Source organism: Crocuta crocuta, unplaced genomic scaffold (genome assembly GCF_008692635.1).
Source record: "Crocuta crocuta isolate KB4526 unplaced genomic scaffold, BGI_CrCroc_1.0 scaffold255, whole genome shotgun sequence".
In the NCBI taxonomy this organism is placed as follows: Eukaryota; Metazoa; Chordata; class Mammalia; order Carnivora; family Hyaenidae; genus Crocuta; species Crocuta crocuta.
This window is the reverse complement of record NW_027530670.1, coordinates 29420-54657: the sequence shown is the minus strand read 5'-3', so window position 1 is coordinate 54657 and position 25238 is coordinate 29420. Positions and strand designations below refer to the sequence as shown.

Genomic DNA, 25238 nt, shown 5'->3' with positions numbered 1-25238 from the left:
AGTTTGTGAGGGGCACGTAAGTGATAAAAGTGAATGCAGTCTGGTCTCCTGGGAGGAAGATACAGGGCCTGGGACCAGTTATCACAGATTGTCTTAATTTTTGTTTAAAAAGGAAATAAGTCTTTGAGCTTGAGACCAGTGCTCCTTAGTCCAGGGAGACTTCTAGGCCACAGGGGCAGTGACATATTAGGCTCAAGATGGATTTGTGAGCTCATGAGCAAAATTTGCCCTCCCAAGACAAGCCACATTTTCCTCCTAAACTGCCACTCTCCTGGAGGGTCTTCTATCTCTTTGGTTCTAGCAGGACCCTTGCCCATTGCCCCGACCTACGTTATCTTTGCTGGGCTGCTGCCCATCTCTGTCCAGACCTAATGGAGTGAGTCTCACACCCCTACCTGGGACTCAGGAAGGCAGCCTCCTCTATGTTGGAAAATGAAGGCTCGAAGTGGAAGGCATTTTCCAAAGCCTGTGCCACGGATATTAATAGGTGTTTTCCTATGGTGGCGATGGTCAGAGGGTCAAATAAGTGTGTTGGGCTAAACAAAGTCAAATAGCTTTCTTTACTAAGGGACTCTCTGGTGTTTAGATTCTGCTAGAAGGAATTGTGCATGAATCCCCATGTGGGATTATTGTATGCAGTATTTTCCAAGCCTTTTGTCTTTTTATGTTCTACAGACTACACTTTGAAAAATGCTTGTTTAGACTGAGGCTATCTATGGTCTGGTTATAGGTGTAGAATAGAATTCCCTGAACTGGATCCAGGGAGGTTCTCAGATGCATGGGCTAGGATGCTCCCAATACCGCCTCAATTGAACCTCCCCCTTGCCCAAAACAGAAGGAATCACTTGCCCCTCTTCCCCCCCGGCAGAACAGTACTAAGGGCCTGGACCCTTCCCTCCCTGTGCTTGAAGTTCGTTCAGTTATTTAATGAATACATATCCTCCTCCCCCTAGGTTGCTTGTAGCTTGCTGATCGCACTGTTTATGAAACAGCTGTGAGGACAGGTGGGTCATAATCTCTGGGTAGCTAAAGCCCAGTAACAGCCCGAGGATCATGTGTCAACCCTGTAATCCTGCTCTGCACACACAGGAGTCATTATGTGGGCTCAGGAAGGCACAATCTCACAACTGGACATGAGGAGGTGACTCAGGCCCAAGCCAGGACTAGACCTAGCCTCCCAGTAAACAACTGACCCATCCTTTCTGGGCTCTTGTCCCCAGGATTTCAACAGCAGCACAGAAATAGCCATTTTGCTCACGGTTATTTCCCAGACCCACACCATTTGTCTAAGTCACTGTGTGGGTTCTGAGGCTTTCTTTTAGAGGACTGCTCCTGTGGGTCACTTGAGGCGGCTCCACGGTCCCTAAGGAGAGCAGCAGCTGCTGGTGCAGGGTGGCCGAGTGCAGCCAGTGCCCAGGAGGCTAGTCAGAGCTGGAGGTCCTCGTGGGAGCAGAGAACGGCAGTAAGAGGGGGAGGATGGGGCCGGTGGGCTCAGGCGGGTCAAGAGGGACATGCTTCTTTTCTTTTCCGTGTGTGTGTGTGTGTGTGTGTGTGTGTGTGTGTGTGTGTACGTGCGTGCGTGCGCATGTGCTCATGCACTCAGGCTCTGGTAGAGCCTGTCAGGCTGCCCGGTCACCTGTGATGTCGGCTTCCTTCAGGGAAGAAAGGAAGGAGTGGGACAAGGCGTGGCAGCTTCTCATCCTAGCCTGTTCCAGTGCTGAGGAGTCTCCTCTCCCTGAGTCTCTGTCCCTTTCCTGGGAAAGGAGGGAACAGTTCAAAGCCCTTGCTCTTTTAGAGGAGGAAGGGGAGGAGGAGCTCTAATGATAACCGGGCACAGCGCCACCCCTGCCAGTGCTGGGGTGCCTTCAGGGAGGTTGCTTTGGGGGGCCTTCTGAGGGAAGTCAGACCAGGTTGTGCCGTAGACAATCCCCTTGGTAGAATGGACCTGGTCTCCAGGCCAAGCCTGAGGTGGAGTTCAAATGGAAGCAGCAGAGGTGATGGTATGGCACGTTTCAGGGGTCTGGTCATTAGAGGGAGGCTGTGACTTAGTGGCCTATCTTCCGTGTTCCGTCAGGAAGGCTGAATGAACTGTTGTGCTGGGGGCAGCAGCGGCTTTGTGTCTTGCTCTGGAGAGGGCTGAGAACAGGGCCCAGGACACTGCATTGAGCACGCAGCGGCTGTGGATAGCTGGCATTACCTGGGCCCTTTAGGAGTCTTGGAAATTTTCCACTTACATTTCATATTCACGGAAGAATTTCCAGCCCAGACGCTTCCTGCTCTTGCTCAGGGCAGCTCACAGATATGCAAATCAGAGACCTCCCACCCCGGCAGCGGCAGACAGAACCCAGCCAGCTGCACTCACACAGACTCAGCTCAGCCTCCCGGGCATCCACAGCCCATGGCCTGAGTGCCTCGCCTGTGTGGCATCCTCAGGATCAGCCATGGAGATTCCAGCCTCAGGCTCAGGTCTGTGTCATGGGTTCTGACAGTGGGAGTCTGGCAAGAGCAAGGCACAGCGTCGTTTGTGTAAGGAGGGGATTTAAGTGGTACTGTGCTTCCTTTCTGGAGGGGCTGTGGTGCCAGGAAAAGTTACTGTTTGTTGAAATGGTGGCATTTTATAGCTTTCTAACTTTGGGACACTTCTTCAAGCTCATCAGAGGGTGTCATTTGCAACAGCGAGATAAGCTGTATCCCTAGCTGATTGAATTTATGGTTAAGCCTCCCAAGCCTGCCGACTTCAGCGACTTCAGCTGACAGTTGACAAACGGTTGAAAGGCAGGCTCGAAGAAGCAGCTGGAGCTGAAACTCTGCTTGGCATCTACAGAGCAGGCTTTCCTCACACAAGGCTGCCTTGCCAGGTGTCTGTAGGTCTCAGAAAAGAACAGAGCTGTGGAGGGAGGGGCTGGCAGGAGGGAGCTCTCTGCCAAGGATGTCAGGAAGACAGATGTATAACGGGCTCCTAAGGCTCACTGACTTAGCCCAGCACCCCAACTGGGTTACCTGGTCTATACTAAGGTATGGAGTAAAGTCTTCACCACTTATTGAAGACACTGGTAGTAATTCTGCAAGAGGTTGATATGGCTTCTGCAACGAAAGGAATCTATGTCTTTAGGAAAATGCTGCTGTACGATCCTATTCCTGAGTCTTTGCTGTGCCTTGGGAATCTGGGGTGAGGAACTGTATAGCATCTCCCTGATAATTGGCCGCAGGATCTGTTTTACCAGCAACAAGTGTTGACCTTTCATGGGAAAAGGCTGATTTAAACCATTTAAATAGGAAAGAAGATCTTTTCTAGGAAGATGGATCCTGAAAAATATGTTTAGTTGATTTTAGCGAGGTGAAAATGCTTCATGGAAAGACATGGCAGGGTCTGTGATAAGAGCCCTCAGACACAAAGAACCCTCTACCCCATGCCCATTTCTGAGGAGGCCTGGTGGGCTGTGGCTGGGTCAGGCCTGTGTATGTTTGCAGGGGAAAGGGCCAGGGGGTAGAAAGGGAGTGGTGGGCAGTTTCTGTCCAGGGCAAGAGCTAATGCAGAGATGGAACTCAGTGATATAATTTCCTTGGCTGGTCTATGTCTGGTGTGGGATAGGTAGGAGAGGACCCTGATTACCAAGACCTGGGATGTAGAAGTTTGTTTTTTTTCCTATTTTCCTTTTATAAAAAAACAAAAACAGAAACAAAAACCCCTTCAGTCTATTTATTTTCTGGGGCACCTGGGTGGCTCAGTTAGTTGAGTGTCCAACTAAGGTTCACGCGGTTGGTGGGTTCAAGCCCTGCGTCGGTCTCTGTGCTGACAGCTCCGAGCCTGGAGCCTGCTTTAGATTCTGTGTCTCCCTCTCTCTCTCTGTCCCTCACCCACTCACAATAAGCAGAAAGTGTTTATTCTCAAAGTTGTTTTAATGTTTATTAACATTAAAAAATATTTATGTTCTTTCTATCTTCTTTGTGTTTGTTAAAATGACATTATAACAGCATCAGTGATCAAAACAGGACACACGGAGTCCTGTCACCTGGTCATCTGAGTGTGTGTCTCTCTTCCAGTCCTTGTCCTTAAGGGAATACATTTTCATCTCACTGCAACCAAAGCATAGGTACAGTTTTATGTATTAATTTTTTCATTTACTGTTATTTCACAATATTTTTTATGTGATTGCACTGTCCTCATAATTACAATTTTGGTTATAAACTTTTGGTTGCTTGACCTTTTTTTCCAAGTGAATGTGCTCTCATTTGGACATTGTAAAACTTTTTATATAAATAGTGCAGATAAACATCTTTGTGCTTTTTCTTTCAGATTCTTTTCTTAGAAGCAATTTCTGGAACTGGGTTTACTCTTTCAAATGGTATGGATGCTTTATGGCATTTGCTGCCCCTTGTCTGGGTCTCTGCCATGTCCACTTCTGAGATGCCCTGTAGGGTTGTAGAATGCTGCACTTGACCCGCAACCTTAGAGTGGAGGGGAAGGGGCTGATGGTGGTCCAGCTTCATTTTTACCTAACAGCTCCCTTTGACTCTAGTTCTTTGTCTTCCTCTCCATTTGTCTCTTTGTCGCCTTCTTCCCCAGGCCCCCTCCTGATGATTTCCAGCTTCCTCTTCTGTGTGCTATCAGGATGTGGACATCTCCACGGGCAGCTCTGGTCTCTTCCTCTTTGCAGGTCTGGCCTTCGCTGTCTTGCTCTCTGCTGCCACAGATCAGCACAGTTACATGCAGACTTCCTCCCTTCTCAGCAGCTGCCTCCCACTCAACCCCCTGGAGGGGAGAGAGGCCCAGGAAAAGCCATGACCTGGGTGTGGAGGGAAGTAGGAAATTGGTTTCACAGTCAAGGGCTCACAGATGTTCTTTGACTGGTGTTAGTTATTGCCTGCTTTCTTCCTTCATGTCTGTGTCATGAATTAGGCACACAAGCTGCAGAGAAGACCAGAGCAGCAAGCGTCCTTGGGCGTCAGAAGCCTCTCTGGTACCTCTCTAGAAATTACAACACTTAGAACTGAGAGGACCTTGGAGACTGCCTAGTCTCATCCCTTTATCTCACAGAGGAGAAAACTGTGTGGCACAGAGAGTGACTGTCCCAAGGCCGCTCAGTGAGCCCCTCCTCTCCTGTAATTGTTTCCTCTCCCAGCCACATGCCACATGGAAACTGGGCCCCTGTCTTACCTTCATCCTCATCTCCCGGCTGACTAAACCACCTCTCTCTTTAAACCTTGCTCAAAGAAACTGTGGTGATAGGTAGACAGGACACCCTTCTTCCAGAGCCACTTTAGTGAAGGTAGCTTGTTGACAAGACGCAGTATTCCTCCACTCCATAAGTGTGATGTTGGGCACAGCAAGGGGACCTGCCCTGACACCCACCTGGGCAGAGAGAAGCACCACAGTGTAGTGGTTAAGAATACAGAGATGGGAACCGGGTGCCTGGGTTCAAACCTTTGAACAGAGGCTCAGAGAGGAAAGGGGCAGGGGAGCCAAAGGCTGAGACCAGTCCAAGTCTCTGCTCAATTAATGAAAGCGTGACTCCAGGCAAGTTAATTAACTCCGTGCCTTCATTTTCTCACCTGTAAAATGTGAATAATAGGATTCACTGAGTTAAGAAGTAGAAAGAGCTTGGGAGAGTGTACTTATTAATGAGTTCTACCTATATAAATGTTAAAGGAAAGACAGAAAGAAAGAAAAGAAAGGAACCAACCAGGTAATTTAGGCCAGCTATGGATAGTGAGGAGCCAGTATGAAGAGAGAGAGATAGGCCAAGCTTTGAGGAAGTAAGTTTTCAGCTAGGCTGTGAAAGGTAGAGTACCCCTGCCTCTAAACCTTAATTTTATTTGCTGTGTCTTGTTCAGAGTTCCAGAAAATTTGGGAGATGGTATAACCATGATGGTAGATTCTTTTTTCTCAGCAAAAGACGGTGTTTTATGTGATGAAGAATGTAGCTTTGGGTAGCCCAGAGCACTGCAGCCATCTTGTGAGACCTTAGGCTAATCATTAAGACCTTTGGGCTTTCGTCTTCCCTCTGGGCAGTGGGGAGCGAGGTCTGGTCATTGCTGTATGCACACGGCCCCCTGACAGTCTGCAGGAGAGTGGTCTGAACTCTCCTATCCTTTCCCCATCATGGAAACAAAGCCAGGAAAGGTATGACTGCCAGCATGCTGTGGGTCCCCTGTGTTTGGGACAACAGAAACGCATGTAATAGGTCATTCTTTGACTTCCGGATGTTTACTTTCTCATGAAAGGTGAGTGGCTCTACACTCTTCACATTCAATGACTTATGGAGCTAGTATTGGAAGCTGGCGCACTGGGCTTGGTCTGGGAAATTTCCCTTGTGTTAGTATTTTTTCCTTCCCCACCCGCTGACTCAGGCCATCCGGGAACTCAGGAGGCTAACCTTGCTCTTTTTCTGCTAGCCGAGATGCCGCGCCAGTTTCCCAAGCTGAACATCTCCGAGGTGGACGAGCAAGTCCGGCTCCTGGCAGAGAAGGTGTTTGCTAAAGTGCTCCGAGAAGAGGACAGCAAAGATGGCCTGTCCCTCTTCACCGTCCCCGAGGACTGTCCCATCGGGCAGAAGGAGGCCAAAGAGAGGGAGCTACAGAAGGAGCTGGCGGAGCAGAAGTCCCTGGAGACGGCGAAAAGGTTTGTCTCCACAAGCCAGAGCCCGTGTGTACCGAGGCGCAGCCCCAGGCAGGCTGTGGGCATGAGATAGGGGGCCTATCCCTGGGAGCTGGGGTTATTCCTTAACCAAGACCCCTCTATTCCCCACTTCTTTCTTGAAGGCCGTTTCCAGGCCTGTGTTTGGCAGAAAAGATCAAAAACCACTTTTTTTCTGCTGCCATTTGAACAACACATAATGTGCATAAATACACACCATTTGCAAATGACTGTTCCATAATCTCTTTGGAAATTTGAGGATTTGTTGGAAAACATCAATTTTACTTCTTTTCATCGCTTGACAAGTACTTTGCATTATTAAATAAGTCAGTTCACTATGTGCCAGGTGCTGTACTGGGCATAGAGGATGCACTAATGAACAAGATATTTCTAGTCCCTGCTCTGGTGAACTTACAGGTAGTTGGTCTAGACAACAATTAAGTTATGGGACAAATTAAATTTTTTAAATGGTGAGTTATGATAAATGCTGTATCACTGAGGGTCTAACCAGAAAAAAACCCAGAAACCATTTAAATACTGGAAGGAGGATTTAAAATTCTTCCTTTTTTAAAGTTCATTTATTTTTGAGAGACAGAGTGTGAACAGGAAAGGGGCAGAGAGAGAGGGAGACACAGAATCTGAATCAGACTCCAGGCTCTGAGCTGTCAGCACAGAGCCTGACATGGGGCTCAAACTCACAAACTGTGAGATCATGACCTGAGCCGAAGTCGGATGCCTAACAAACTGAGCCACCCAGGTGCCCCTGGAAGGAGGACTTTAATTCAGGGAATGGTTGCTGAGGTGGCAGAGAACTGAGAAGACAAGCAGAGGGCAGGGAGGCAGGCCGGAGACTTGAAGCAGTAACAGCAGCAGCTACCACTCGAGGCCGCAGGGATGACGGAGGGAGACGGGGCTGCTGGAGCCCAGGGTGGAGTAGTTAGAACCCTGGTGGCCTTTTTAATGGAAAATGAGCCAAGGAGGAGAGGCAGCAGCTGCAGAGATGCTTCCAAAGCAGAGATGGAAGCAAGAGATACCTGGCTTTAATCTTTCTGGCACCTTCTTGCTTCTCCACTGGTTGCCATTGGCCAAACCTAGCCAGAAGCCAGCTAACACAAAGCCAGAAACACGGAGTGGGGATGGGTGGGAGGTTGAGGAGTGGATCTGAGGACAAGCAGGCCTAGCATGGGTGCTAGTAAGTAGGTGAATAAGTTGTTGAGAGAGAGAGAGAGACCGAGAGAGAGACGGAGAGAGAGACCTGAGGCTGGAGGGATAGTCAGGGCTCAGGTCAGACTGACTGGTCTTGTGCTCCCTGATAAGACGTTTGGATCGTAGTCCAAGTGCAATGTGAAGCCTTCATCCTTTCAGTTGAGCTCCCCCAGGAGAGCGGAATTAAAGAATTGAAGAGGTTTGAGAACCTGTCTAGTGGGGCTTTAGTCGGGTGCCTGGCCCGCCAGCACACTGCAGACCTCAGAGCTAACACAGTAGAACGTGAGCCTTAACTGTGACCCAGTCGCCAATCACGTCCTTCCTAAGATACCTCCTTATTTTTGAAAGCAACCCTTTGCTTTCTTGGGAGTAGAGAATTTCAGTATCTCCTTAACTTTTGGGGAAAGAAGTAAAAAGTTGAGTACAGGTGTAAAGACTTCACCTTCCATTACATAAGTGAGGGGCTCTGACCCACGGAGTGGAGGAGTAGTGAGTGCCAGCCTGTGTTGGGGCGGCGGGGGGAGTGGCTGGAGGCCCAGCAGTGTGTTCATCCCTAGAGGGTCAAGAAGAGCGTGACTGTAGAGGCCCTCATCCACACTGCACTGGCTTAACAGAGGCCTGGCTTTGTGAACCGAATGATATGCAGGACCCTCTGTGTTGTATGAATTGAGCATTTTAGACCCTTAATAATGAGAAGAGAAGAAGTCCTGGCATTTTTTATTATTGAGAATAGTGGGGTTCTGAGGCCAGTTTCCATTACAGGGTGACCCTGAGCCTCACATCTGCAGAAAGAGAGTGTGCTCTTCTGATCAATGCCTAGGCTAACAGCAAAATGGAAACCTTCTTACTCTAAGTCCAAGTGGTGCCCTGTGGTTTTCAGAAATTCCTCCATAGGCTTCTCTCCAGAAATCCTGTTCTGTCCCTGCTTGCTAGGATGTGATGGTCTTGGTTTGCATCTTTCTGCTGCCTAACACTGGAGGCTCCTTGAGTTTTGTATCCGGGTCCCCAGGGTCCAGCCTAGGGCTTAGGCCATGTTGGTGAGCAGTGGATGTGTGACAGAGAAAAGTTGTAATAGCCTCACAGATAGTACATCAAGGTGGCTACAGCTCTCTGGACCACTGTGTTCTGCCACTTGCTAGTATGTTCTCTGACCTTAGAAAATTAGGAGACCTTGCTGTGCCCCAGTTTCTTTCTCATCTATAAAGTAGGGATGGTAACAGTAGCTACTTTTGTGGGGTGTTGTGAGGAATAAGGGAATTGACATGGAAAGGGCCTAGAATAGTGTCACAGTAAGCCCCCCGTAACTGTTCACTATTTGCCTGACTTCCTCCTGAGTAGACGGCATCTGCTACTGCTTACTGTGGGCTCAGTGCTGGGCTGGCTGGTTTGCTTTCATTCTTTGATCCCCACATCAAGCTTATTAATTGGATATTCTTATTGACTTCCATTTTTCAGGTTAGGAAACTAAGGCTCAGAGAGGTTAAATTAACCTGTATGAAGATGCAGAGCGAGTGACAGGAGAGAGTAGAACCCACGACTTTTTTTTTTTAGTGTTTACTTTTGAGAGAGAGAATGCATGCGTGTGGGGAGGGGCAGAGAGGGGGAGGGGCAGAGAGAGGTAGGGACAGAGTATCTGAAGCGAGCTCTATACTGACAGCAGTAAGCCCAATGCAGGGCCTGAACCCACCAACTGTGAGATCATGACCTGAGCTGAAGTGGGACACTTAACCAAGTTGGACATTTAACTGACTGAGCCACCCAGGTGCCCCAAAGAACCCACAGTCTTTTGAATCTAGAACCCCACACTTTGATCATGAGGCTATTCCATCTCTAGGCAGGGGTGAGTCTTTGGTTCCACCTGTAGATACTGGAATGACACTGGGTGCTGCTCTCCAGGGTATCATTGCCGGCTTTTGAATGAAATAAAGGGAAGCTGGGCCAAAGCTCCCTGCTGCCCACTGGCTTCTTTTCTGCCAAAGGATGGACTGATCCTTGGACTACCTCTCAGAGCAGTACATCCCTAATCTGTCTTTCAGCCTCACTGCTCCATAGAGGCACCGTTATGCAATCATTCAGATGTGGACGGTCCCTGGAGAAACTGAACCCTCTCCCTAGCTTCCTCGTTGTCTCTGGCTCCTCCCTGACATTCTGGAATATAAGTGCAAGAGAGTATGAACATCTCCTGTTTATTCTTCCTTCATATGATAAGCTTGGTGATCTTGTTTCGTATCATGTGACAGATTTAAGGAAGGAGCTTAGAAGTGGAGAGAGGGATCTCTCCAGGCAGGGTCATTGTGGTGACTGTGAGCTCAAGCGTGGGAGTCAAGGCCACTGGGTTCAAATGACGCCCGTGTCTTACCACTGAGTGCCCTTGGGCGAGGTCTTCACTGCAAGGGCCTATTTTCCAGTCTGTGCAATGAGGATAATAAAACACCTACCTTGGAAGAATTAAGTGAGCTAATATGCATGGCTACTTAGGAACATCATTAGTGTTCTTGTTTCTGTCATTATTATTTGACAGTCACCAGTGAGGGATGAAACTATGAAAAGCAGACATAAGAATTTGAAGCACAGCAGTCTTGGGACAAAGTGCCTTTAAGCTCATGACCGGGTAACGCGGTGATGACTCTGAGTCATCGAGAGAACTTGAAATTATGTTCAGCACGCTCTGATTAAGATACAGGAATTATGAATTTTATTAAAAAGGCCACATCATAGTTGTTATTATTTTAATTAGGGTACAAAAGGGACAGACTTTGTCTGAAAAATGTAGCTTTCTAGAACAGCTGCTTTCCCAAGTAAAATAGATAAAGAGATAGTTGTTATGAGTTGGGCATAGTACAGCTACAGTGTTATTAAATCATTTTGTTTAATGAAATTTCTTTTTTTTTTTAAGTATTTATTTTTTTGGAGAGCACAAGCGGGGGAGGGGCAGCAACAGAGGGATTCTGGGGAGGGGCAGCGACAGGGGGACTCTGGGGAGGGGCAGAGACAGGGGGACTCTGGGGAGGGGCAGAGACAGGGGAACAGAGGATCTGAAGCGGGCTCTGTGCTCACAAGCTGACAGGCTGACAGCTGACAGCAGTGACCCCAATGTGGGGCTTGAACTTGCGAACTGCGAGATCATTATCTGAGCTGAAGTCAGGCACTCAACCGACGGAGCCACCCAGGTGTCCCTATTTAATAAAATTTTTTAAATCATGGCTACATAACTTTTAAAATTCAAGGCCATTAACAAAGGAGGTTCATTTAAAACTGTTTGATTCATCTGCTTTTAAAGTTAAGAATAGAGAGGATTAGGCCTCATTTAAAAGATAGTAAAGATTATACTTCCTTTTGACCTCTGGGGGCTTTGAGGAGGAAGGGCAGTGGGAAGGGAGCTGGCAGGCAGTGGAGACCTACACTTGGTCAGGAGGGAGCAGAGGGGGACAGTGGCAAGGAGGGCAGGTTATCAGAGGGAAGTGAAGGGAGAAACAGGGGTTGAGATTGTGAGTTTTTACATCTGATAGGCATCAAAGCCACACCCACGTGAGCAGGTCACTGGTCGCCTGGTGGGCACACGGAATAAGTGTTCTCCATGGGGCCCAAGCGCCTGCCCATCACGGAAGTGCACCATAGTCAGCTGTGCCTGCTTTCTCCCTGCTGGATAGGCTGGGACCTCTGGTCTCAGTCACTGCTCCCCTTTTTAGGCCACGGCTCCCCAGTCTCACATGAAACACAGCAGTGACAGTGGCAGCAAGAGCAACAGCTAGGCCTCTGGATGTGGGGAATGCCTGCCCCACCTAATGGTATTCCGATTAAAACTGTGAGTGAATCTCCATGCTGGTTTGTGACTCTTGCCCCAAACATTTATTTACAAATTTTAAAAAATGTTTATTTATTTATTTTCGAGAGAGAGACAGACAGACAGACTGTGAGAGGGAGAAGGGAAGAGAGAGAAAAGGGACAGAGGATCTGAGGCGGGCTCTGCACTGACAGCAGAGAGTCTGATGTGGGGCTCAAACCCACGAGCCATGAGATCATGACCTAAGCCGAAGTTTGATGCTTAACTGACTGAGCCACCCACGTGCCTCTCTTGCCCCAAGTCTTTAAAATGGTAATTCTCATCTGGAGAGGGAGAGGCTACCAGAATGATCTGAGTATGTGGGGGGTGGGGGGAGCTGTTCAAACAAGCCTGCTCCTTCTGAAGTGAGCCCTCTGCCTTTGAGAATGATGCAGGGGGACGTCTCTGACCCTGCTGCTTCTCTGCTCCCACCCTCAGTGTGATCAGGTGTCTCCTCTGGCATCCCAAAGTACCTGGAGTATCTCACACACCAACCACATTGTGTGGTGACAGTCTGCTGAGCTGTCTGGCCATCTCTGCCATCATCAGTCAGCCCTTGGAGTCCAAGGTGTATTTTCTATCTGTCTATCCTGGGGCCCGGCACTTGGTACTTTATTGAATAAAGTGACTTGCTGTACACAGTTGAGAGCCTCTGGTGAAAGGTTTGGTCTGGTGACTTTCCCTGCCTTCAAGTCCTCTGGACAGACTACATAGGGGCGGTGGGCTTCTGAAGGTCCCTGGAAAGATGCCGGCTATTCTCTAGAGGATTGAAGAGGGCCTTGGAGTTCTTAACTTAGGTTTAACATATGAATCAAATGTTATTACAAGAAGGCTCTGGGGTGCCCAGCTGCTGAGGAGGGCTAGAGAACAGAGCAGGGTAACGATGGGGACATGGGGACATAGTGAATGGCAGGGGTGGTCAAAGGCCATAGAGGTGGGGCGGGAGGGGTGCCAGGGAGGTGTTAAGAAATACCACAATAATAGCCCATGTGACCAACTCATGTCCTTGGCCCGTTTGTGCAGGAAGGTTCTTGTGGTCCAGAAGTGCCATCTGCTTCAGAGATGACAAAGCTGCTCCTTGGGCCCTCAGGCCTGGCCTGGAGCTGATGTCCTCACAGCCCCACACCCTGCCAGCTCTTTGGCGGGAGTGAGTTTCTGCCAGGTGGATGTGTGGGTAGGGGAAAGAGGGGGCGTGCCAGCCGTGGCAGAGAGAACTGGCTTGCTCTGTTGCCCCATGGGCGAGCATGAGGTACAACAGGTGGGACTGTGGACAGACAGATCTTGGCCCATCATAAGGAAATGCTTTCTAACAGTGGCAACAGATCATGTTTTGTTCACCTTGTTTGTGTGCTTAGCACTGGCCTGGCCCACAGTATGTGCTTGGTAAGTGTTTCTTGAATAAATGATTGATTGCTGATATCTTATCCAGAAATGTAATGAGCTGTCTGTCAGTGGAGGTATTCAAGCAGAGGCTGTGTTAGTGACAGAACTGGGGTGTGTAGTGTTTAAAATCCTTTCCAGCTAGGACACTCCATGGTTCTATAATCCAGATAAAGCTTATTTTATGCTTATTAAAAGACAACTTCTTTTCTTGCTGTTACACATGTGGGGCTTCAGACAGCCTTGAGAGGTGTGTGGACACACACACGCATTCAGTCACTCACTTGCTGCTTTCCACCTTTGTTGGCTGAGCCCTGGTTGAATAGAATGGTACTAGATACGGACCTAAGGTAGACAGAATTTCTAAAATGCACCCCATCCACCAAAGATGGCCCTTCCTAATCTCCAGACTCTCTGAATATGATGAGACATCACTCAGCGATTATACTGTCGTATGTGGCACAGTAGTAGACTTGAAGATAAGGAGGCTACAGAGGTGGACCTGATCTAATGACACATATATAAAGAGTGGGGGCCTCTGGCTGGTAGTAGAAGGAAGTCAGAGGTTTGGAGAACAGAGGCAGCTATGCCTGGCTGTGAAGATGGAGGGGACTGTATTCAAGAATCAGAGAGCAACCCCTGCCCAGTAGCCACCCAGGAACGGGAACCTCAGTCTTATGGCCACATGGAACTGGATTCCACCAACAGCCTTGGATGAGCATGGACTCCAGATAAGAGCTCAGTGATGCCATCATCTTGATTTTGGCCTTTTGATACCTGGAGCCTAGAGCCCAGCCAAGCCTACCCAGACTTCTCACTTACAGAACTGTGAGCCAAGGGGCCTCTGGGTGGCTCAGTCGGTTAAACATCCGACTTCAGCTCAGGTCATGATCTTGAGTTTCGTGGGTTTAAGCCCCACGTCGGGCTCTATGCTGACTGCCAGCTCAGAGCCTGGAGCCTGTTTCGGATTCTGTGTCTCCTTCTCTTCTCTGCCCCTCCCCTGCTCGCACTCTGTCTCTATCTTTCCCAAAAATAAATAAACATTGAAGAACTATGAGCCAATAAATGGGTGTGGTTTTAAGCCACTAAGCTTGTGGCAATATGTTATGTGCAGCAATAGAAACTGAATACAGGGCCCTCTCCTTGGGCTCCATTTAGCTTTTCCAGCTTTCTGAGATACAAGCTTAATGGTTAGCCCTCTAGTTACCCCAAGCCCTTGCCCAAGGTGAGCAAGCCCTGAGGCATTGCCCCATCTGTTTAACCTGTCCCTTGTGCCTGAAACATCTGAGATCACAGCCTAGGGATGTTCACATGTGACAGTCTAGCCCTCGCTTGAAGACTCAAGACAAGAGCCATAATGGATGTCTTCAAGAATAATTCTTTGGGCACCTGCTGGTGGGTACTGGGTTCCTCACTGAGGCAGAGGAATATGGACATTCCTAGCACAAGCCTGGTGGGCTCTTGGCTTAGGCAGCCTTCCAGCTTCCTGATCAAGGTGGGCTTTATTATCTTTCTTACTTGTTGCTCACCTTAGCCGTTACCTTGCTTCTCCTTGGTGAGGCCAGCCCTCAGGCAGCATTGGCTGAAGCATGGGGGGTGACGTTGGCAAAGAGATAAAAACACTGAGCTGGCAGGCATGTGAATGACACAAATGCCAGAGTCTCATGGGGCCCTGCTGAACCGATCAGAATATTAGAGGGAGCCCAAAGTAATAGCTCTTCCTGTAGGTGTGAACACCCAAAAGATGCCAAAGTGAGAACTGTATTGCTCAAAGTGAACCTGCCTTTGAGGAATGATTGACTGGCATGAGTCAACATCTTCCTTGGGGGTAGGTTGCTTGGCTCAGCTCTGTGGAATGGATGGATGGCAGGCTGGAGAGAGCCGGGGTTGCAGGCTCCTGGAGTTCAGGCTGTTTCCTGAACAGCTCAGTGCATCTGTTATGCAGGGCCATGGGTGAGGCAAAGTCAGACTCTTGAAAAGGGGCTGCCTCTACTTTCCAGGTGTAAATAGCCTTGCCCCAAAGAAGTGATAACACAAGTGGGCAGATAAGGACCTGAGAGCCATGACAAGTGTTGGGTGTGTAGACAGAGGAGGTAAATGTGGTTCCTGAAAAATTAGCAATGGGCCTGTGAGGAGACCTGGTCAAGTGTCAGGAGGAAGACAACTGCTTCCGGGTGACACATGAGGCCTGTTTGGAGATCAACCAATTTCTCTGCCACTTCTAGGTGTCATGGTATCTGGAGTAGAGAGGGGTTCTATGGGTCTGTGGGTCACTGAGGCCTTTGCTGGTGGCTGTAGGCCCTGGGTATCCTGCTGGGTCCTCAGCTGTTTCTGGCATTGGGCACTGCTGGGTGCCTATGCTGGGGACTGGGGTCATTAAAGGCAGAAAGAGATCCGGGAGAGGGGAGTGCTCATGATTTTACCTCATTGCGGGTTAACTCCCTTCCTGGAGATCCTAGGACTTGGGGTGGTGAGTGTTCACAAATCACTGCAAAATAAGCATGAGCTTGTGGCATTTTAGAACCAACCTGTGCCCATTTCCCCAAGAGTTTGTGAAATCATCTTTTGGTGCTAAGTGACCAAAGGGACCTGAAATTGATGCTGATCGATCTCTTTCTCATAACAGAGATACAGATCTGTGCCTGCCCAGAAGTAGTAGCAGCCAGGGTAGCACAGAGTAGGCACAGGAAAGTGCAGAGGGCATGACGGGGTGGAGCAGGTCCCAGAGAGGCGGTAGGCTACTGACTAACTGCCACTGTGACCTTGTGCAAGCCCTCTTCTGTCTCTGGACCCCTGACTCCTTCATGTAAAAAGGTGGGACTAATTGGTCGTCATGATCTCTTCTGGCTCCAGTGCCCCAATTTTGAATGCTTTGAAATACAGGGTGTTTGTTCATCTGTGACCCTGTTCACTGTCCTTCCTGAGCTGTTCACATGCTGGGATTCAGAGTTTGGGTAACGTGACATGGTCCTCACTCCCCCTGCCCTCAGTGTTAGACCCCTGCAGTGTGGTCTGCTCTCTGTCTCTGAAGACAGTTGCCTTCTCTAATGTTCTGTGTGCCATGCACAGGCCACGACCATTCTCAGTGACCACAGGGAAGGGTATCTGGAGGACTATTGTGTACCTCAAGCAGAGAGATGTGTGTGAGAGGAAGGTGTAATTGGCAACTTTAAAAGAAATTTTTTTTTAATGTTTATTTTTGAGAAGAAGAGAGAGAAATGGGACGGGCAGGGAGAGAGGGAGACACAGAATCCAAAGCAGGCTCCAGGCTCCAAGGTGTCAGCACAGAGCCCAACGCAGGGCTCTAACTTACAGACCATGAGATCATGTCCTGAGCTGAAGTCGGAAGCTTAACTGACTGAACCACCCAGGCTCCCCTAATAGGCAACTTCCTAACGGTAGGGTCAGTACCAGTGATTAATCAGAGGGAAATTCTCCCACCACGTTACAAAGACTCTTTATCACTTGCCCCAATTAGTGGCTGATGTTTCCCACTTTTCCTTGTCCTTGGCTTTTAGAAAGAAAAGTTTCAAGATGATTCGGTCCCAGTCCCTGTCTCTGCAAATGCCGACGCAGCAAGATTGGAAGGGCGCCCCGACAGCCAGTCCGGTCCTGTCTCCCACTACCCCCATGTTCTCTGGAGCCGCTTGCCAGCCCACGCCAGGGCCCTATGCCATGCCCGAGTTCCAGCGGGTCATCATCAGTGGAGATTACTGTGCTGGGGTAAGGTGTCTCCTGCTCCCCACTCCCTATGTGCTGCCCTGGGGGTTGTATGAAGGCTGATGTGCCTTGTGCAGAGACCGGGGTCCCCCAGGCCACTGGGGACATGCCCAGCCCTGAAGCCTGTTCTGGTCTGTGGGTATCTGGGAGGTGGTGGGCAGGAGGCACGGGGGTCTGAAGAGAAGGAGGGTCTTAGTAGAGGTTGTGGGGTATGGTGTGTCTAGGGTGCTGCTTTTCCCCCTTGAGGGGGGCCTAAGGTTGCAGGTTAGCACATTGTGGCTGTGGCCTGCAAGTTCCATGTGTTCCCTGGGCCCAGAATGCTGCTCTCTGTCCCTGCAGCCCACTGAGGAAGATGCCAGCTTGGACCCTTTAGTGTTTCCAACTGCTGAGTGGACTCGAAGTCCAGGTTTGCTTGAAATCAGTTACTGCTGGTTCAACTCCTCCCACGTGATTAGGCTCAGTGTCCTTAAATACAGGCCAAATTCTCCCAACCAGGAAGAGAGGGTCTTGAGGAGAAAGTGAACAAGCTTGGTTTACACCAAGTCAGTTAACTCAGTCACCAAAAATGTGCTGATTTTCCTGGTTGGATGATGCATTTTTATTGCTTACTTCTTCTTTTTTTTTTTTTTTTAATTTTTTAACGTTTATTTAATTTTGAGAGACAGAGAGAGACAGAGTGTGAGCAGGGGAGGGGCAGAGAGACGGAAACAGAATCCAAAGCAGGTTCCAGGCTCTGAGTTGTCAGCACAGAGTCTGACATGGGGCTCCAACCCATGGATTGAAAGTTCATGACCTGAGCTGAAGTAGGATGTTCAACCAACTGAGCCACCCAGGCTCGGTTGTCTTGAAGAGAAATATCAGTTAGTGCCAGGATTAAGTTTGGTTCTATCTCCCTGGCCCTCAACCTGCTACCTGTTGACCTCAGCTCGCCTTGTTCTCTCTTCCTTTTAACAGGGGTTTTAGAATATATGATATATCTGAGAAAGCAAAGTGGCTACTACTCTTCTTATACATTTTCCTGTAGCTTTAAAAAATATGTTATTTGTTTGAGGCAACCCTTGGTTTTGGCTTCTTGTGTGTTCTTACACAAATAATCTACAATTAATTAGGCACATATAATTTGTTTATTTTTACACAAATGGTAATTTACACATTATACTGAGTCTAGCACGGTACATCTTAGAGATAATATCTTTATCAGTAGATAAAAGACTTCCTTTTTCTTTTATTTTATATAAGTGCATAATATTCCACTGTGTGGATGTACCACACTTTATTTAAGTTCTTATGGGTGGGAATTTTGTTGGATTGGAAACAGTGCAGTCCTTCCCGGAAGAAGCAGTATCCCGGCCAGGAGTCCTTAGTGTCTGCCTGGCCTCTGACGTGTGGGAAGAATAGGAAAAGAGGGAGTAGAGGTAGACTGAGAGCCAGCGGAATGGGAGGACATTGGCCTGGTACAGTAGCTAGCTTCTTTCCATTGGTCTCCTAGCACGGAGCCCCTGAGCTGGGCAGCTGGTCCCTAGAGAACTATGAGTCCATGAGACATAGGCTGACCTTGCAGATCACCTTGGCCCCCAGTAGGCCTGCTGTTGTCATGGGGCCTGCAGTGTCTATAAGTTGGCTTATGACTGCTGGTTCACTGGGATCCCAAGTACCCTTTCTAGCCATGGCCTTGCCATGCTGAGTCCGTTGGCTCTGCAGAGTGTTTGGCTTTGTCATTGGCAGGGACATATTTTTGTCTAAGGTTCTCAGGTGTTTGTGTCTGCTCACCTATTCCTGCTACTCTCAGAAGCCATCCATTGGAAGGTGTAAAATGGAATTAACACACTCTATGGGGACATTTGGAATCAGGAAAATAGAAGCTTCTTTCTTAACCAAAGCAAGGAGCAGCATTTAGTGAAAGTATAAAAACATGCACAGGAAAGATATATACCAACTTCCTTCCTCTGAGGCTGGAGTGGGGTGGAGGAGCAGGAAGGGTAGAGTTTTAGCTGTATCTATGATGATTTATTTATTCACATATATAAGAGATCTGGAACAGTAATGAAAAACATTAAAAGTTTTAGCTCTGGAAGGTAGACACATGAGTGTCTGTCATATTATCTTCAGTGCTGTCTTTACGCTTAAAATATTTTAAAACTAAAAATGATTTAAAAAATTTTAATGTTTATTTATTTATTTTGAGAGAGAGCAAGAGAGAGTGAGTCGGGGAGGGGCAGAGAGGGAGAGAGAGAGAGAGAGAGAGAGAGAAAGAAAGAAAGAGAATTCCAAGCAGGCTCTGCATTGTCAGCACAGAGCCCAATGTGGGGCTTAAACTCATGAGACCATGACCTGAGCCGACATCAAGAGTCAGATGTTTAATTGACTGAGCCACCCAGGTGCTCCAAAACTAAAATGATTTTTAATTAAAGCAGAGAGGAAACTTCCAGGAACAACCCCCACCCCCCACCCCGGCCCCTGTGCTCCACCAGCATCTCGTACCTCCCTCTACTGTGCCACTTACCTCCTGTTATGACTGTCTGTTTAGCTGGTTGTCTCCCCAGACCTGTTCGGGTTTCTGCTGCACACATCCTTGCCAGATGCACAGAGGTTAATGAGCCCACGGGAAGGTGGGGGTTTATCTCTTCCGTCTTTGAGTACGAGGCAGCTCTGGAAAAGCAGAACATGCTTGGGCTTCGGGACCCAGTCAGATCAGAATCTGAAGTTTGACTTTGTATCTTCTGGAGAGTGATTTATCTTCTCTGGGTCGTGGTTTCCCCATTAATAAAATGGGTTGCCGTAAGGACCAAAATGAAATCTAACACTTGTCAACAAGCACTTGTTGCCTGGGTGAACTGAGTGATTAACAGACTTCTCAGAAGCCAAAGCAAAGCAGCAGAATGAGCGTGCAGAGTTTTTATTTTTCCCTCTGAAGGACCCATGTATTTTCTCACATGAAAGCGATGCTATGCACCCCCATCAGACATACGTTCCCGGCCTTGCCTCTTCATGTTCAGGGTGCAACAGCGGGCTTGTGGTTTAATCAGCAGGACCTGGGGCCAGCCTTGGGGGTGCAGGCCATAGTACCTGCCTCTTTCCTAGTCTCTGGCAGCCCTAACTCTCCTCCTGTGTCAGGGGTTCCCATACCACCCCTGGGCTCAGTGACTCACTAGGAGGACATCTAGGACCCAGCGCACATTTGTACTCGGGCCTAGGATTTATTAGAGCAAATGGATGCAGAGTAAAATCAGCACCAGGAAAAGGTACCGGGGGTAGAGTATGGAGGAAGCCAGACTCCTCTCCCCATGGAGTCACCAGAACATACTTAATTCCATCGGCATTGATTTATGACAAGTTTGAAGTGTCATCTACTATGGAAGCTCATTAGAGACTCTGAGCCCAAGGTTAATAAAAACCTTGTCTCCCAGATTCCTGGAGGAAATCAGGTGTTTGACAGAAACTAACATAAACTGTACAGTTTAGGCTGGGGGAGCTGCTCAGATGAGTCAGCAAGTGGTAGGAATGCCCCTGAAACCCAAGTTCCCAGCCACCAGCCGAAAGCCAACTTTGCAGTAGGTTTTGCTAAGGACAGTGGTCTCAGGTCTGCTATGTGGACTCTTCTCTGCACACCCCCTTCTGCAGATCACTGTGGAGGACTATGAGCAGGCTGCCAAGAGCCTAGCCAAGGCCCTGATGATACGGGAGAAGTATGCCAGACTTGCCTACCATCGCTTCCCGCGAACCACGGCCCGGTACCTGGGCCATCGGAGGGTAGACATTGTGCCGCTGGAAGAGGGCCTCCCAGGTGGGTGCATGTGGGTCCCAAGTGGGGCACTGCCCAAGAATTGGTCAGGACTTTGTACTGGCTGGATGTATTTCTCCCAGGTGGTGTTTTAAGGGCAAGGCCCTGGCATTGGCTTCCTACACCCACGATTGTTGGTCTCCCCAATGTCTGATTCTGTATGTACTGTGTGCCCGACTCTGGGCAGAGCTGAGCAATAGAAGTTAAGAGAGAGACGAAAGATAGCCCCCGAGCTAGAGACTCCTCCAGGGACATAGGCCATCTCATCCTGGATATTTAAAACACCACCACCAGACAGTAAATGTTGAGTCGCTGGTGGGGTGGGGTGGGGATAGATGCAAAGTGCATGTTCTGGGGGCAGGGAAAGTAGGCTTTGAAGTCAAACACCCCTACATTCTGGTCTCAGCTCCACCACGTTCTTGGGCAAGGTATTTCACCAGACCTCCATTTCTCAGTCTGTAAAATGGGAATAATACCTATGCCTTGGGCCTGTTCTGCAGAGTCTGGGGAAGAGGAGGTCAGAGACGGCAGGATGGTTTCTGGTGGAATCTGGCCTGTGAAGGACATAGGAGCAGTAAAGGCTGTGAGTTAGGTAATGTGAAGGTGGTGGTGGGGGATCAGATGAGGGTCTGGTGGTCTGTGCTAGAACCCACGGGCCTGGCTGCCCACTGGGTGTAACTGTTGTCAACAGGTCTCCTCCTGACTGAGTTTCCCTTGAAGATCTGAGACCTGGACTTTGAGCATCTGCTGCCACCTGGGACCCTGGGTATATCTTAACCCTATGGGGCCCATTTCCCTATCTGTCTGAGGCAAGTTGATGCCATCTGCCCCAGTTTTGGCAAGGGCAGACAGGAATGACTGTCAGATGTGTACTTTATACAAAGCAGAGTCCCCAGGGGGCTGGGCATAAGCGTGGTGAGACAGGCTGTGGCTTCTTGGAGGCGTTGGTCCTGCCTGCATCTCACAGGCCCCTGGCACATTTTAGGGACTCCTGAGCTAGCCTGGGGCTGTGCTGCTTCAGCCCCTGTGACGCCTCACTCCGGTTCTGGGACAGTCTGTTCCGAGCACTGAGTGGGGGACACGGATTTGGGACACTGCCTTGGTTGTTTTCTTTGATGAAGATTCCAGGGATTGCCCCTGGCTCTCGCTGGCAGCTGTGCAGATGGGCTCTATGTGAGTTGGTTGATCTGTAGAGTTGAAGCCTCCCGCTCTCCTGCTGAACTCATCCCCTGGCCAGAGACAGAACTTATCAAGAGTCAGGAATACTCATTACAAGAACAATGAGAATAATGTCCTCTGATTTATGGGTCAGGCATTACTGTTTTAAAGCATTTCTCATACCCACGTTTGCAGCCTTTGCAACAGCCAGTTAAGGCAGCTGTGTTATTCTCAGATAACCAGAAAGGATAAGAGAGGCAAAGTGGTTTGTTCGGTCTCATAGCTGGGAAATAGCCAAGAGGCATTTTCTGCCTCCTGTGGGTTAACAGCTGTGGGGACAGATAGGTCTGTTGTTGACATTCTCTGCCCTGTGGGGAGATAAGCTGCCTATTCTGTGCTCATTTTGGGGAGAACGATGGCTTTTCCATGTAGCTTTTTGGGCTGCCCGGGGCTCAGGAAGATGTGGGAGGACAGGGATGATTATTCCCACTGGGCAGTCCCAGGTGCTGCCTGTTCTTTTATTAGGAGAAGACATAGCTGCCCTTTTTAATGTGCCTGGCATTGCTGTCATGCCCAGGAGGCTGGAATTCATTTCAGTTAAATTAAAAATATTTACTGAAGTGCCAACCATGTACCAGGGACTGTTATAAGAAATGGGGATACAGTGAAACAAACCAAACACATACTACCCAAGATAAGTAAGTGAAATTTACATAGTGGTAAATGCTAACGAGACAAAACAAAGCAGGGAGGGAGATATGTGACGTCAGGGCAGGTGGGAGTGGGTGGGGTGGTTGGGTTTTAGAGAAGATGATGGAGATGTCCCTCAGAAGACTGAGGAATGTGACTTTTGAGCTCCTGTGAGCTCAAGAGGTCCAGGGCACTTGGCCATCACTCAGTCCTGTTTTGCAGACTTCCACCCTCCCCCCCAGCCCCAGGAAGACCCTTACTGTCTGGATGATGCTCCCCCCAACCTGGGCTACCTGGTCCGCATGCAGGGGGGCATCCTCTTCGTGTATGATAATGAGGAGATGCTGGAGCGCCAGGAGCCCCGCAGCCTGCCCTACCCTGACCTGGAGACCTACACGGTGGACATGAGCCACATCCTGGCTCTCATCACGGATGGCCCCACGTAAGCCAGTCTTCTCCGAGTCTGCCTCTCTTTGCATGGGGGCTGTTCTGTAGAAAGGGGCTGGGAAAGGCCAGGTCACCCTTTTACTCTGGACTTTCCCACACTTAAATCATACCAGAAAGAAAGTACTTGCCCCCTTCCCCGGGGTTTGTGGGTTCCTGCAATGATTTTCCATTATAGGCTGGTGTGTTCTTAGAGTTGGTACTAGCTGTCTCTTCTGCATCCAGATGTGGAACTTCTGTTTGCTGGTGACCACCTGTGTACCTCAGAGTGGCTGCTTCCCTCTCCCCAGGCAGGGCAGCGGCCTTGTGGAGATAGAGCCACCAGGGCATTACTACAGATGGTAACAGAGAGGTGAAGGCTGTTGCTTCAGGCGTTGGGTTTCCCATGTTTCTGGAGGGGAGAGTGCAGGGAGCCTGGGAACTTTGTGCCACGGCCCCCAGGATGCTCATAGGCTTGGCTGAGCTAACCTGTCAGGCGGTCAGTTGTCTCTCTGCATTTGGCCCCTCACTCCTCAGTGAGCACTGCAGCCTGTCAGCAGAGGAGGGCTGGCCTCTGAACCCTCAAGTGGCTGTGCTGTGAGTGTCCAGCCAGGACTGAGAAGCTAGGGGAGGGAAAGGGTGCTGGCCACTGCCGAGGGACCTCTCTTGCCCTGCCTTTAGTTTTTGCTGGGAATGGTGTGATGCCAGTTTCCAAGAGAGGGAGCAGGCCCCTGGGGAGTGGGCAGAGTGGGTCTCTGTCCTCACTGATCTGAGGACAGAGCTAAGACCTGGGAGGGGAAAAAGCAGTTCTCAGCAGGCTGACCTCTGCCATGTGAGGAGGAGCTTGGAGGGGAGGCCTTGGGAAAGAGGGTAGGGGGAGAGCCCTGGCTGTTCCAGGAGGTATGTAAACAGGGACTGTCCTGTCCAGGAAGCTGTCCAGGCGAGACCTGCTGGGGGAGACACTGAGTGAGATAGCCTTTGAAATCCCTGTGACTCAGACTCTTCAGGCATCCTTTGTGCTCCGCTCTGGGGCTTGCCTTAGTCAACATGATGGTGACGTTCCAGGGTCGGCAGCTGGTCCTTAAGAAAGTCCGAGTGATTGCATGCCACGGGAGCTGCTGTTTATTTGGGGGCCACAAGGAAGCAGGGTGGCGTGACTTGTGGTTGAAGGTTCTGTGTGGCTTGGGCACAGGCATGTGGCCAGACCCCTGGGTTGGTTGTGGGCTGGCAGTAGGCCAGGAACAGTGAGTGTTCCCACCCCTGGTGGCCTTTGCCTGCTGGTGAGAGCATCAGTCGCTGCAGAGATTTCTGTCCTACTAAACATCCTTGCGTTCCTAATCTGCCCATGGTACAAAACATCCTCTGCTAGTCCTGAGACCTTAGAGTTGAAGGGTCTTCAGGTCTTGGGGTTTGGGGAATGTCATTAGATCACAGGATGCTTCCTCTCCATGTTTCCTCACCTTATAGTTTGTATTCCTGATCTTCCGGGGAGACTCTTTTTAAAGAATTGAAGGTGGCTGGGGATCAGTGGGAAGACAAGGAAGGAAGGAAGGGATGAGGAGGGAGACTTTCATTGAGCATCCACTCTGCTCAAAGTTAGGCCCTTCACATGCATAAGCCCATTTAACCCCCACTTCAGTCTTGGGCATTGCCATCTCTGTATTGGCTCATAGGAAACAGAGGCTTGGCATGAATCGCCTAAGCACATAAAGCTAGAACTCAGAGAACCTGTGTGTGTTTGCAAAGTCAGCTTTGCACTGCCCCAAATGGACTCTCTGCTCATTTCGTGGAATGCATGGAGGTAGTTCTACAGGTCAGCTGGGTCTGCAGAAAGCTGGGACCACCACATTCCTCCCTGCTGCATCCTGACCTTGCACATGAGGGCTGGTCCCCACAGCCACTGGAGGTCTTCAAACTGAACACCTCGACGCCACTTCTCCTCAACTGTGGTTTCTCCCCACTTGCAGGAAAACATACTGTCACCGGCGACTGAACTTTCTGGAATCCAAGTTCAGCCTTCATGAGATGTTAAATGAAATGTCTGAGTTCAAAGAGTTGAAGAGCAACCCTCACCGAGACTTCTATAATGTGAGAAAGGTATGTCAGTGGGCCACTGTTGAGAGCCACCCTTCCCACTCCCCTTCCTAACCCACTGGGATGCCCTGGGTGAGTCTGGGACTGGTCCCCTGTGTGGCCTTCCTTGGCCAGAGGATTGTGATGTGTACATGCAGAGGGAAGACTGGTGAATTGCCTTCCTTCTTTCAGGCCATGCCTCAGACAGTACTGTGTAAGACTCTAGGTGGAAACCTTGGTCCATGTCATGTATCTGTTGGAATGTGCCCTCTTCCTCAGAAAATGGGGTATGGTCTATTGGTTAATTGTCCTAAGACTTGAGGTCAGGCTACTTTTATGGTAGAGGA

General features: G+C 49.4%; 1 protein-coding gene across 6 annotated transcripts in view; it reads left to right on the top strand.

Annotated features, from left to right (window-relative positions):
- The window catches only part of AMPD3 (adenosine monophosphate deaminase 3), a 111074-nt gene that overhangs the window by 68247 nt on the left and 17589 nt on the right, over nucleotides 1-25238 (top strand). The window contains exons 1-7 of one of the 6 annotated variants that reach the window (XM_077769123.1): nucleotides 2382-4094; nucleotides 4298-4346; nucleotides 6397-6622; nucleotides 16565-16769; nucleotides 20388-20550; nucleotides 22618-22837; nucleotides 24786-24915. In XM_077769123.1, the coding sequence (XP_077625249.1) occupies nucleotides 6402-6622; nucleotides 16565-16769; nucleotides 20388-20550; nucleotides 22618-22837; nucleotides 24786-24915 (939 nt within the window). In that variant the 5' untranslated portion in view covers nucleotides 2382-4094; nucleotides 4298-4346; nucleotides 6397-6401. Of the gene's footprint in view, nucleotides 1-2381; nucleotides 4095-4130; nucleotides 4347-4621; nucleotides 6623-16564; nucleotides 16770-20387; nucleotides 20551-22617; nucleotides 22838-24785; nucleotides 24916-25238 lie in introns of those variants that run through there. The other 5 variants (XM_077769126.1, XM_077769125.1, XM_077769122.1 and 2 more) reach the window with 5 other exon arrangements.